General features: G+C 38.7%; 1 protein-coding gene across 1 annotated transcript in view; it reads left to right on the top strand.

Moving 5' to 3' along the window:
• The first annotated feature begins 7123 nt into the window (after positions 1 to 7123).
• Pcsk1 (proprotein convertase subtilisin/kexin type 1) overlaps positions 7124 to 14677 on the top strand; it is a 49263-nt gene continuing 41709 nt past the window's right edge. The window contains exons 1-2 of the mRNA XM_013022020.1: positions 7124 to 7546; positions 10941 to 11045. Of these exons, the coding sequence (XP_012877474.1) occupies positions 7367 to 7546; positions 10941 to 11045 (285 nt within the window). The 5' untranslated portion in view covers positions 7124 to 7366. The remainder of the gene's footprint in view (positions 7547 to 10940; positions 11046 to 14677) is intronic.

The raw sequence follows: 14677 nt of genomic DNA, 5'->3' as shown, positions 1-14677 counted from the left end.
TCTTTAAATACAAGATCATGTCATCTGCAAAGAGGGAGAGTTTTATTTCTTCTTTCCCTATTTGGATCCCCTTTATGTCTGCATCTTGTCTTCTTGCTGTAGCTAGGCATTCTAATACTAGATTGAAGAGGAGTAGAGAGAGTGGGCATCCTTGTCTTGTTCCTGAGTTTGAATTTGATCACAGTACATTATATACATGGTGTAAATATCACAATGACCAATTAATTTATGCTAATAAAAATTTAAAAAATAAGAAGCTAGAATAGCAAATTATATATTTTTGTAATCATACCCAAGTCAACTTTAAATTATCTTAAATAATTTTAATTGATTGTCATATTAATATTATTTTGTCTGAATTAAGCCAACATTGATATTAACTTTTAAACTGGGATTGATGCCTAAATGCATGAACTGAAGGAGAGATAAAATTCACAATGAGAAATTGTAGACTGTCAGTGTCTAGTTATTACTTGCTTTCTTTTCTAGTGAAGGGAATGGTGATTACTGTTCATAATTCCAAACACTTTTTATTCTTTTATTATGAGGCTGGCTCTCACCACACTCTTTCTTTTCAGGAAAACTGCCCTCACAAGTGTGTTGGCGGTAAGTGATGGTGAAGAACACCTTCCTCCCACTTTCAAACCCCAAATTTGTCACATGGTCTATGCCTCACCAATCAAATAATCCAATGCCCTGGCTCCAGCCACTGGTCCAGAATGAATACATTGCTTCAGATTTGTACATAGGGTTTTCTCCTTTGAGACTATAATGTTGAGTGTATCATGAACTGGAAAGCTGTGTTTCAAAAAATGCCAGTTATCATGTGCTCCACTCTTTACAAGAGTCAAAACAATGAGAGGAACAAAAGTATAAACATTGTGAAAGAGAAAAAAAGGGAAGGAGAAAGGGAGGAGCAATGAGGGAAAAGAACTCATCAATGTTAGTGAAGTCTGTGACTTCATTTTCCTTGGTTAGCTCTATATTTCTTTGATCACAACATAATTACCACAATGTAATCACGTGAGCAAACACATTTTCCTTCTCTTGCTTATAGTTTTAGTTTGGATTTAGATTTCTGTCTTTGGCAATCAAGACTGTTTTGACTCATCCAAAATGATTTTGTTTTCATTGATGAAAATATTGTGTATCAGACAATATTACTTATTCTGGCATTTGTGCCTGATTACAAGGGAGGAGGCAGGAAATATGGGTAAATTTTAATGTAAGAATAAATGTATTCTAAAAGACAGACACCTACATTAGCAACTGAAAACAATATAGACAATTAAAAGATAGAATAAGGATCAGTGCTCAAGCTGAAATGGTAAAGATTCTTACTTCCAAAAGCAAACAGAAGGTAAGTTTCATGAGCTACATCAGTGGGTTACCACCAATTTTAGAACAAATTACTTAAAATTTTGGATTGTATTGCTCACAGAAGAAATATTGATGTCTGGCACCTAGTATAATATACAGCAAGTCAATTTAATGCCAGCCATAGTCATTCCTGTAAGCCACTATATACCCAAACTCTTTATATCATGAGTAGAGATCTTTCTGTAATCTGTTAAGGTAAATTAGTGAATAGTTCCAAAGCGTATTGATTATTAGATCAACTTTTAACTTGTAGATGATTTCCTGGTGTCTCTTCTTTCTCCCTTATATTTTAATTTATATTTCAATTTTTATTATATTTTAATATTTTTAATTTTTATTAGTACCCAGAAGGAAGACACCAATGGATAGCTGACATTTATATATAACAACAAATATAAGAAAAAAAACACTGGATAACAAAATCAAAATTCCTAACATCTGGACAGGTTGAACTTCAGGAAAAAAACTATCTAACTTTACACAAGTACCTTATTCCCATATGTACAGATCAAAGCCATAAAATCTATTCATGTCAGGCTGGATGTGAGTTAGTAGCAGCATATATGAATACAAATAGAGATTTTAGTGGAAGGAATGTTAATTTAAGAAAAAAATAAAAACTGGGCACCAGTGGCTCACACCTGTAATCCTACCTACTCAGGAGGCTGAAATCTGAGGATCATGGTTCAAGCTAGCCCAGGCAGGAAAGACTGTGAGACTCTTATCTTCAATAAGCCACCAGAAAACTGGAAGTGGTTCTGTGGCTCAAGTAGTAGAGTACTAGCCTTGAACTGAAGAGCTGAGGTACAGTGACCAGGCCAAGAGTTCAAGCCCTATGACCAACAAAAAAAAAGGAGAAAGAAAGAAAAGAGAAAATTAACTCTGTTTTAGACTTTTGTGGCAAAAGAAAAGTTTCTAAGAGAGATAAAATTCCTGTTTTGATCAGCATAGATTTGATAAACTATAAAACTACACTTTTTATAGGTGTCATGCTAAAGAAAATATGTTTAAAAAATCCTATTTAGGCATGAGTAACCAGGATACAAAAGTATCCTGGTTAAAAAGATTAGCAATGTTTAACCTAGAATAGAAAAGATCAAGAAATAATAACCTGTCTACAAAGTATGGAGAGCTACAGCTGTAATGTGGAAAAGAGACTAAGACATTTAGTGGACTATAGGGTAAAATTAGCACTTGGTAGGGGGCAGGTAATGAGAGAAGATTTATATCTTTACAAGGAAAGACTTTGTGACTATTTGTGCCCATCTAAACCAAATAATAGGTTGCTTTGGGAGAGCATGAATCAGGTTGTTAAGTTAACAACCTGATAGAAAAATCACACAGGAGAGTCTCTCTCTCTCATTCTCTCTCTCTCTCTCTCTCTCTCTCTCTCTCTCTCACACACACACATCACACACCGGAAAAGTAAAGGGAAAGCGTCCAGGTCTTGAGTTAAACCCCCAAGTACTGGCATAAAACTTCTCTAAGAGAAATGTATATTTGGTAGTTTTAATATTATTTTGTAATACTTGGCATACAAAGATTAGATGGACTTTAAATCTATATGCACCTTCATAGAAAATTATTTTTTTGTAAATTTGTTAATAACTAACTGTATAATAACATAACCAACTATTGCGAAATTTTGATTCATTATAGGGTGTGTGTGTGTGTGTGTGTGTGTGTGTGTGTGTGTGTATCTCACTGGGGTTGTGAATTCAGCACTCTCATGTTTTATGTCATTACCCCAGATATTTTTTTGTTTTACTTTTTTTTTTTTTTTGCCAGTTGTGGGGCCTGAACTCTGGGCCTGGACACTGTCCTTTAGCTCTTCAGCTCAATGCTAGCACTCCACCACTTGAGCCACAGCGCCACTTCCGGCTTTTTTCTTTTTTCTTATGTGGTGCTGAGGAATCGAACCCAGGGCCTCATGCATGCAAGTCAAGCACTCTATCACTGAGCTACCTTCCCAGCCCCTTACTTTTATTTTTTTAGGTAGGTTCCTGTGCCTTTTGCCTGAGGCTTGCTTAGACAGCTTCCCCCCTCCCCATCTCTACTTCCCATGTAGGTGGGATTACAAGCAATAATTCTATTCACTATTTGTGCAGAAAGAATTCATTTTTGGTAGATATCAAAAGTCTGAGAAGATCATTGTTTATTAAAATGTTTTGATTAGAAACAGAAATTGTATAAAACCTCAGACAAAAGTTATATTGATAGAATATTACTCCTATTTCTTAATGTAAAGTTATCTATAATTAATTTTAGTGTATTACCCCAAATATGCTGTTTCCTTTCCTATACCTGTATCATATAAAGAAAATGTAGCATGTGGAGACAAGGTCAAGCATTGGCATAAAAAACGCTCTGAGTTCAAGTCCCAGTCACAAAAAGAAAGAGAGAGAGACAGGGGTATGGAAGAGGAGGAGAGAGAAGGGGAAAAGGAGTGGGAATGAGAAAGGGAGAGGAAAGGGAAGGTAGGAAAGGGAAAGGGAAGGTAGAGGGGGAGAAGGGGAGGGAGAGGGAGAAGAAAAGAGAGGGGGAAAGAGAGGGAATAGGAGGGGAAGAAGGAGGGGGAAGGAGAGGAGAAGAGGGAGGGAAAGGAGAAGGAAGAGGAGAGAAAGAAAATATATCCAACAAGTCCCATACACCAAGTTCCAGCCCTCAAATTTCTTCCAATTTATCTCAGTGTGCCATGCAAAAAAACCACATACATATGTATATGTATGTATATATAAAATTTTGCCAGTCCAGGGACTTGAACTCAGGGCCTAGGCACTATCCTTGAGCTTCTTTTGCTCCAGGCTAACATTGTACCATTTAAGCTATAGCACTACTTCTGGCTTTTTCTGTTTATATGGTACTGAGGAATCAAACCCAGGGCTTCATGAATGAATGCTAGGTAAGCACTCTACCACTAAGCCACATTCCCAGCCCCTGATTTTTTTTTGATAAACATTGTCAAATTATTGTTAAAGGCAATTTTTTCTGTAATTTGTTACCAAATACCTCCTAGTTGATTACACAATTAGTGTAGGTAAGTCTACCTAATAACTAGGAAATGACAAACCTATTTGCTAGCCCTTTCTTTTCATTTTGATATGGAATCTCATTATGTTATTCAGGCTTAGCTTAAGTGGCCCTCTTACTTCAGCCTACCTAGCAGCTGGCACTAGAAGAGCATACTACCATGTCTAGTTCTTGCCTCTTCTTTGAAAATCTTAAAACATAATTATGAATATCATGACATGTTCTTTCCTTTTACCTAAGTGTTTACATGTTCATTTTGCAAGAAACCATTAATAATACTGTTTAGTATACATGGAGGTTCATATTATATTTTACAATAACAAAAGCTTAAATATTTGCTAAGCCTAAAGAGAATGGTGATCTATAAAAACATATTCTTGCTTTGTTCTCATAGTAGCCTTGTTCTTGCTACTTTCCAAGTAAATGATTAACTGCCTCTCTGGGGTGCTGGAACTAATCATAAAAGGCCTATCACTCTCTTGATAATTCATAATAGATGCAAGTTCTTTTTAGTTTCTGAATTATATTATTTATTATATAACTTTATAAGATCAAAGAAATATTGTGAATATCAACTTAAAATACATCATTGGTTCTTCTAATGCCTGATGTAAAATATGAACTGGAAGGGCCTTGAATCTACAAATCAGGACAGAATTCACCATTGCTGTGAATAAGTTAACATGGATCATAAATACATTTATACTCCAAGCATTGGAAAAATCCATTTGTCCTATAGCTCATAAAAATAGTTGCAAGCAAGATCCATCAGCAAAAATCCAAACAATTTCAGAATAAAGTATGAATAATATTGTGTATTGGAATATTACCCTATTTCACTGATAATAAATATATCAATTAAATGTTTTGTAAATATATCAACTGTTTATTCTAGGCTTGTATGAAACTTCATTTAAGACAAATGCCTCATTAATGAGACACTGACCTTATGGTCAACACTCTGCTGATCTGATTTCCTTGAACAACAATAAGAAAAGAATAGACGTATTCCTGCTCTGATGATATTTTACCATCATTGAAAATTTGTCACGGGTTTCTCTTGCTTTGCTAGTGCGCTGTTAGCGTCTATCTGCCGTCAGAATGAAGCGGTCTCAAGAGCCTGAGGCAACAACTCTGGTACGATGTGCAGAAAAAAGACAGCTCACTGGATCATTAACTCTCACGTGTGGATTTACAGAACAGAGGGTACAGCTATCCATCTGGGCCCATTCCACAGCATCTCAATTACCAGGTGTCTTATTTGTGTAAAGATGTGTTTAAAGAAATTGTCAGAACATTTCTGTTCTTCTGTCCTTCTTTCCGGTTTGCTTCGCCCCCTCCCCCTCCCTAGATTAGATTACTGCCCAGGCACTTGGAACTATAAAAATCAGAAATTTCCCCTAGCCAGAGGAAATACACTGGCAGGCTCCCTTTCTCCTCCCTGCAATTTTACTTTTGAGCTGAGTCCAACTCATTCCAGAGAACAAGATGCAAATAGTCACAATCATGAACCTAACCACACACCCCCTTCCGGCCATTTTCCCGTTTTGCTGTTTAAAGGAAAGGAGCCACACAGGTCAAAAGCGAAACAGCTTGGAGCTGGCCAGCTGCAGAACAGCCCAGCTTTTTGGTGCTCAGAAGAGAGAGCAAGCCGACAGCAGCGGTGGCGCTGTCCAGATCCCGGTGCTGAATATTACACGTTTGAGCGTGTCTCCTGCCAGGTTCAATCCTCACCATTTGAAGAGGTTTTGTCATAATAGACCCCGAATATAATTCTCTTAAGGGGTTGGGCGGGGTAGGGAATTCATTTAAGTGTTCCTTTCTTTTCATCAGAACAGTCCTTCACAAAGACACATTATGCATTTCATGGCATAGTAGTGGCACAGTTTCTATTAAACACCAAAATGAAAAGCTCTAAGGGGTAGAAACGGAAAGTTCAAGGTTCATGAAACCTAATGTGTGTTTTCTCTCTGATTCAATACAACAGCTCTAAGTCCCCTTGTCAATTAAAAATAATTTCCTGTTTGAACAATCATGAGATTAATCATTGTTCTGATTAAGCGCTGTAATGGTGGTGGTACTGGGTTCTTTGCTCTCTGGGACAGACTTTTAAATAATGTTTCATTAAGGTTTAGAAACAGGAGAGAAAGAAGGAAACTTGTGAACTACGGTGACTTGAGTGATTAAAGATGTATTTTAAACAGTGTTGCTTTAACCTTGTCTTGGGGAAATGCCCATTTTCTTATGTGATTTAAAGCCAGATTGGGGGTAGTGACTGCTCTTAGCCCTTCCAGACGCTCTCTGATCTGAAAGCTCTAACAGCTTTTTTTTTTTTTAATGACAGTTACTGGTACATACCCAAAGGAACATTAAAACAATCCTACACCCATGCCCCGCCCCCACGCACTCGAGATAATATAAAGAAAATGGATGGAAGAGACAAAAAGTGCTCCACTTCTAGCCTTTAGCTCTTGGGTAGTTGCATTCAAATACAAACACTTGTCTTTGAGAAGTGAAGATGTTTCTCGTAGCGACAATATTCATGGGCACACATCAGATTTCACTGATCCCAGCAAACAGTTCCTTCCTTTTCTTGATCCCTGGCTGCTTATTTTAGCAGCTTCTCCACCCCGCTGGGAATACCATCCAGATCTCAGTCCAGGTAGATCTGACGTCAAGAGATGGCTTTCGTCGATTTGACGTGTAAACACTCATTTCCATTCTGGCTGGGAAGGGCTGGGGCTCCACTCAGCCGCGAGACCGCAGCGCTTCAGTGAGCGCTCGCCGCCGCCCATACTCTGCTCTCCTCGCGCGCCTCCTAGCTCTTCCCAGAGCAATCAGGAGCTAGGAGGGGTTCCGGAGCCCGAGCCTGGGAAGATCGAGTCTGCCTGGTTCTTTCTCCTCTTACTGCTTCTTTTCCTGCTCTCCTTCCCACTTGGGCGCGAGTGACTGAGCCATGGAGGGAAGAGCCTGGACTGGGCAGTGGATGGTGTTCGCCTTCTTGGGCGCTTGCTGTGCACTGAGCGGAGTCACAGCCAGGAAGCAGTTTGTTAATGAATGGGCTGCAGAGATCCCCGGGGGGCCGGAGGCAGCTGCGGCCATCGCCGAGGAACTGGGCTATGACCTTTTGGGTCAGGTAAGAGTTGACACTTCCAAGAAACTTTCTGGGACCCGAGGGAACGGGTGGGACCGGTCCGCGGTGTCCCGAGTGGAGCCCTAGATTACACTGTCCTGCACGGTGTGACTGTGTGGCCGTTTAGTTTTCGCCCCTGGCGCGCTTTTAAAGGGAGAGGGCTTGCGTGATCTTCTGGGTGGCTTGGTCTGAGCCAGGCAGAAGGAAGCAGCTGCAGCTGCGGACAGCTTATTCTTACTATTGTCCGCTCCAGAATTGAAATTCATTCTTGCGCGGCTAGGAAGAAGAAAGAAGAAGAGGGGCGGGGGGGGGGGAATCCCTCCACGCTGGTTCAGGGAACTTGAGATGCACCAGGCTCTCGGGCGCCCCTGGGAGAGGCGGTGCGCTCAGTTTCGCCGGGACTCGGGCGGGCTGCGTCAGGAGCCGGCCGTTCCATTCTTTTCAATATGGCAGCATCAGATGCAAGTCCTGATGTGAGGGGCCAGCAGGCTGGGGCGGGGGGGGGGTGCCCGCCCGCAGCGTAGCGGGGCGGGGGCTCCCAGGGTGCGGAAAGCGCGCCAGCTGCTGGGACTAGCGAGTCGGAAATTAGAGAGCAGAGGAGTGTCTGGGGAAGCTGGCGGGAAAGGAGGTGACTGGAAAACGCGGGAACCTCTCTTTTGCCACTCCGGGAGCCCAGAATCCTTCCCTGGGAACTTGGGAAGTGGCAGCTCCGTAACTTCGTTTGGCCAATGCCCCCTGCCAGGCTGAGCTGTGAACCGACCCCTGGGGGGAAAAGGATCTCCGGGTTTCTTGTTCCTAGGCTGGTGCGTAATCGTTTCCCTAGAGGTCCTAGATTAACAGAGAAACTGTTGCCTGTCTAAATTGGGGAAGGGGGTGGGGGCTGGGTTAATAGCTGCCAAGGGGAGCCCAAGGGCTTTTAAGAGTTAGCTTGCTTGGTCGAACGGTTCCCTGGGGATCCCGGGGAGGGTGAATTCTAATCTGGATCTTTCCTTTTCTTTGATGCTTCATCCAGCCTTCTCCCCACCCCCTCAGTCCCTCACCCCCCCCCCCCTCGCCCGCCTTGAAAGTTGGTCTGCCTTGCAGCGGGGGAGGAGGGAGTTGTAAAACATTTTGGCGCGTTTTCTTTTCTGGAGGTGGTGATTGAGATGCTGAAGTCATGGATGAGTAATCGGCCCGCGTAGGCGTCGGCGATTCCTTAGATCGAATCCGCCGGGGAAAACGCCTTCTCTCGCTAGCGGCTTAGTTCTCCAACTTTGTGAGCCAAGCTGTCTTTGAAAAGCCAGGCAGGAAAGTCAATACCCAGATTGATTTCCCAGCGTCCCTAGTAGCAGACCTAGCCTTTCGCATTCGCCCTGTGCCGGGCCCTGTGTTAGGAACGGAGACTGGCTTAGAAACAAATGGTGGTAACCAAATGTAATTTGTCTAGTAAGAGAAGCTGAGCTTGGAATCTCAATACGGTATCTTTTGACCGAAGGAAAGAAAGTGAATTGAGACGAGTGAAAGAAGCCTGCCCAACGAAGGAAACATCTGCACAAGGGTTAGGAAAAAAGAAGCAGAGGTTGCCAGGAAGGAATAATGAGGTTGGAGAAGGCACTCTAGTCATAGAAAACAGCGTGGGTGGGGTGGCGTGTGGGTGGGAAGGAACAGAGAAAACTCCAGTACCTTAGTAATAAGTCCGGTAGCTATGCAATTAGGAGTTTGGAATCCAAACGAGAAGGTGAGTAGCAGACAGAACTCTATTAGTGGGTACTACAAGCATCATGGATATCCTATATATTTTATGAGGGTAAAAAATGTAAAATTTAGCCCTTGGACAGCTTGGTAAATTTATAGAAGGAGTTTGGGAGAGAACGATAAAATAAATCTCCCTTTCTTACCTATTAACCACAGACACACATTCAAACCCGGATCATTCAATATGAAAATTCCCTTTCAAAATAAATAAACATAAATCCAGAAATAAAGGTATTAAGTCAGCGTCGTCGATACACTCTGTGGAATAGAAATGGTATAGTCATGACAATAGTTTAAAATAATTCATCATCTATGTTAACATACGATTTGCAATGTTGTCTTCCTTGTAGTCTTTTCGAGTTAAAATACATTATTAACAAAGATTTTTAAAATGTAATTATATGTGAAAGACTGATTTCATGTTTCCGCCTTCCCTCTTGGCTTAGCACTGCTTAAAATGATACTAATTTAGTGTTACTACCCTAAAATATTATGATCTCAGATAAAACTAAGGTAGTGGCAAGGAGCAAAAGCAGCTGGCAACAGAAACAGAGCTAAGCGATCTTTTTCTTTTCTCTCGCAAATCCATTTACAGCTCATATCAGATTCATTGCCTAAGATCAGTCTTATAGCAGGGATTAATCGTCCTTATCAAAAAATTCCAGGTGATGGAAACCACCACATTTCTTTGGAAAGAAGTGTTAGGTTTTTTCTTTTTTTCTTAACTTAAAATATGCAGGGCATCTATAAGAGGCTGTAGCTTCAAATTGGGCACTGTTTTATGTAAAGGTGCATTAGTTTGAAAGAATAGTTACATTTATAAATGAACCCTAGGTGTTAATGACCATCCAGGAAAAAATGTGTACAATCTAGTAGAACACCTGTCTTAAACATAGCATACTATTTCTTGAGAACCTTGAATTACTGGAAAATCAAAAGAACACCAATAATAGCTTTTAATGTTTATTATTATGGATTCAATGACTATAATTTTTTTTTGGTTGGTTGTGGGGCTTGAACTCTGGGCTTGGGCGCTGTCCCTCAGCTCTTCAGCTCAAGGCGAGCGCTCTACCGCTTGAGCCACAGCACCACTTCCGGTTTTCGAGGGGTTTATTGGAGATAAGAGTCTCACGGACTTTCCTGCCCTGGCTGACTTTGAACCGTGATCCTCAGATCTCAGCCTCCTGAGTAGCTAGGATTACAGGTGTAAGCCACCGGCGCCCGGCAATGACTATAATTTATATTAACAGTGTTTGTTTTAGCAAAATGTAGTGCCAACTACAGATAGTATCAAAGAAGTTTGCTTGCTTTTCAAAACTGTATGGACAAAATACATTTGGTTGCATAGATATTTTGGGGGAACGATCTTCAAATCGAATAACTTCTCAGACACATACACACATTTATCAAAGTTAGTTCTAATATGTATGAATCAGATGTATCAGTAGTTCCCATACATACTGTGAGCCCAAGCAATAATATCTTGAAGGTCCTGTCTAAACCTATAACACTGCCTTCTACATGAAGAAAAAAGTTGCCTTCAAGGAACCAGGAACCCGGAATGGGCTGAACAAAGGTTTCCTGTCTCTCTGTTACTTGGTTTTGAAATTGTCTGCACATACTCATTTGGAAAGCAGATTTTGATTTTGATTTTTTTTTATAGATTGGATCACTTGAAAACCACTACTTATTTAAACATAAAAGCCATCCCCAAAGGTCTCGAAGAAGTGCTGTTCATATCACTAAGAGATTAGCTGATGATGATCGTGTAAGTGCTTCGCATTTGTTCTCAACTTAGTGACTTAATCTGCTTTCTTTGTGATTTCCAGTAAGACAAAATGTATGTTGCAAGCAAATGTGATTCTTTTTTTATTTTAATCATAAATTTTTATCTGTAGTATTTCTAGTCTCTTTCCATAAAGTTATATTGCACACTAGTAATAAGTTTAGATTGAACCAACAAAGTTAATTATATATGTATGCACTGTAATTACATATAATCTGTTATGTATTTATATAAATTTTGAATTTGGAATATTGAAAATCATGTAGAAGCACCAATTGAAAAATTTTGAAAATACAACCAATCAACAACCTTTTATTGTATATATGGTAAGTATAAGAAACTTTAAATCAATGCAATGATGATAAAGAAACACATGAGCTTTGTTTTCACCATTTCAGTGTAATTAAAGATGTTTCCATCATTTCTACTTACTAGTGTTTATGAGAAAGAAATAAATGTCTTTATAAGATATCAGTGTCCCTAAGTATAGTCTTGTTTGTTCCAAACCTGATCATCTTTCTTTATCGTGTATACCAATTCATTAGTAGAAAATAGCTGGAAATGTTGAAATGAAAATAAATAGGGTGGGGAAACTATGAATTCATATCTGATACACCTATTGAATTTGGGAAGTCTATTTTTAAGGACAGCAAACATACAAACAAAAAAACTCTACATTATTAATGTTGAAATTTGCATATACAAAGTTTCCATTTCTCAAGACTGTGACATATTGGGAAAAATTCATCATAGTTGTCTTGATATCTGTATACATAATTTCTGTTGTTTAGGACACACTAGAGAATTATAGCAAGAGAAACAATATATTCTCTCAACTTCGTGCTTTGGAAAAAAATTTAAGTGATAGAAAGTTGATAGGATAGTTGATAGTACATGGAATTCATGAGGCCTGTGAAATATGTTTTCAGATTTATTTGTTCCAAAACCAACTGAATTTTTAAATAATAAAAGATGAAATATGAGGCCAGCAAAATTATTGAATTCAAATTTTTTACAAGAACCAACCCCTCTCATATCAGGACCACGGACAGCAAACCTGTAGCTCGTATTCACGGATTGCTAGTTTTCTTGTTTGATTTTTTTTAAAAAATTACATTGTAAAGGTGACATACAGATAGGTTACAGTTACATAAGTCAGGCAACGACTACTTTTGTTTTTAAACAGTGTCGTCTTTTCCCACATTTTCTCCTAGGGTTTCCTTCCTGATACCTCATTCACTAGTTGTATAGTTCGTTTTCAACTTAGTATCACTGCTGCATTTGTTCACTCTTTCTCTGTGTTCCTCCTTACTCTCTAAACAAACTTACATACAAGACAAAAAGAACAGAAAACAAAAACAGTGACACAGGAGAAAATTAACAACAACAACAACAAAAACAAGAGCAAAATAACAGGAAAACTTTTGTTTCCATTTCTTGGATTTCATTTCGATAAACATTATTGTACATAATCATATGCACATAGCTGTTGAGACTTTGTGATCCTCTCATTTCCACTCCTGGGCATTTATCCAATAGAACATAAATAAGGCCACCCTAAAGCTACCATCATAAACATGTTCATTGCAGTATTGTTACAATAGCCAAGATATGGAAAAGGCCCAACTGCCCCTCAGCACATGAAAAGATCAAGGAAATGTTTTATACATACACAATGGAATTCAATACTCCCACCAGGTAGAATGACATTGTACCCTTTGTAAGAAAATGGAAAGACTTGGAAAAAACATAGTAAGTGAAGTAAGCTAGACCCAAATAAACATAGGCTGTATGTTTTCCCTTATTTGTTGTAAATAGAATGTGACTATAAATCTATAAGTGAACATACTGGATAGTAAAATACAAAAAAAAATACACGTGGACATGATAAATTATACAGGATGCTAGACATACATCCAATGATACCAAAGGAGGATATTCTTAGGAGAGGAGCACAAAGATCCTGTTTGATTTTTTTAAGCAAAATTATGACTAGATTTGGGAAACAAGTTAGGCTCACTTTACTTTAAAACTTGTCCTGTCTAGTGATCTTATATCTTACCCACCCATAGTCAGATAGCTCATTGTGAACTCTAAAAAGCTTTCCAACAATGTGACTAGTCTTTATTCTTGGACAAGGCAGGAGACAGATTTCTTCCTTTATGTAAATATACACTCAACATTTGTGCACAAGTAAAACTCATCTTCATAAGATAAATTGGACGAAGTATAGAGTATACCTCTACTCCTACTCAATTCATGAAAATATAGAGATGGACCAATTCTACTCATCTGTTGTTTCCTTCATAATTAACTTTGAGGGGAAGCCTAAGGCATAATTTACAAAGCTAAGATTTTGTTCCTCAAGATAATTTTATTAAAAAGGAGTTAATATAATCCTATGAAAAGATTGTTTCAGAATAATTGTACTTTAGAAAACCTATCAGAGCCATAGAGCTTATGGTGGAAGACTAGATCAAATGATCTTTAGTGTTCTTTCCAGGTCAAAAGTATTATTTACAAGTAAGTATGCAATACCTATTATACTCCTAATAAGAAAGCAGTGACAGTTTTTTTCTATTCCATTTATGCCTCCCTTCTCAAGATTAATATGCAATTCTGAGTTAATGACATTAATCACAACTCCTTTTCTTATAATTGAATGTTTACCTGATCAGCTGGCAAAGTACCTCTTCTTATAGTCCATTTTAAAAAATTGCTCTCGATTTTCATATTTTCAATATGAAATATTTAATATTATTTTCAATAATATTCTCTTAGCCTTGTGAAATGCAGCAACAGTCTCTCTTTATAAACTAATGAGATCATCAAAATTAAATGATCTTCACACTCAAAGATTAGTACTTGCTCCCTAGCAGCCAGCTTCCAAAGACCAACTTAGATAGCAGACTGTGTCTTCCAAGCATTGTGGTATTTTAGGCCAAAACAATTAAGCCTGAAAACTCAAGCACTTTAAAAATAAATTATAGTGACTAATTTCTAGCTCTCAAGTCCCTCACTGTGTTTATAATATACAGGCAGTATGTTTTCTAAATGAAAATTCAGGACAGGCTTAGCGGATGATTTTTATCCTTCAGCTGCAAATTATTTTCATTTTTTATTTGTGAACATGACTCATTTATTTGTGAAGACTCCAACATTAACAATATCCCACCTCACCATATATACAACAAAAAATCCATGTTTAGAACAGGAAATAGTAATGTTGCTCAGCAGAATAAGAGTATAGCATTAGTATAATGATTATGACTACAAAGCAGCCCCATATTCTCTCATGGCCTTGAGTATAATAGGATTATGCCATAAGTGTGGACCAGGTAGTTTTTATAATGTCATATCTCTCTGCATAATATATGAGACTAAATTAATGGTGAGTGTGCCTGGTCAGTAATGTTCATTCATCACCCTAAATCTGTCTCTCTCAAATACATTCAATACTGTAAGGCAAGAGGTGAAGCACAGAGGAGCCAGGGTTTAAATTCACAAAGACAGAGTGCCAGTCTTATGTTGTGTAACATTTGCAATTTCTACCTTTTACATAAAGCAAAAGTAAGCTGCAAGAGCTCTGTAACAGCAGTCTCTTCACTTTTAGC

This window comes from Dipodomys ordii, unplaced genomic scaffold (assembly GCF_000151885.1).
Source record: "Dipodomys ordii isolate 6190 unplaced genomic scaffold, Dord_2.0 Scaffold59, whole genome shotgun sequence".
Taxonomy (NCBI): domain Eukaryota; kingdom Metazoa; phylum Chordata; class Mammalia; order Rodentia; family Heteromyidae; genus Dipodomys; species Dipodomys ordii.
This window is presented reverse-complemented; position numbering and strand designations above follow the sequence as displayed.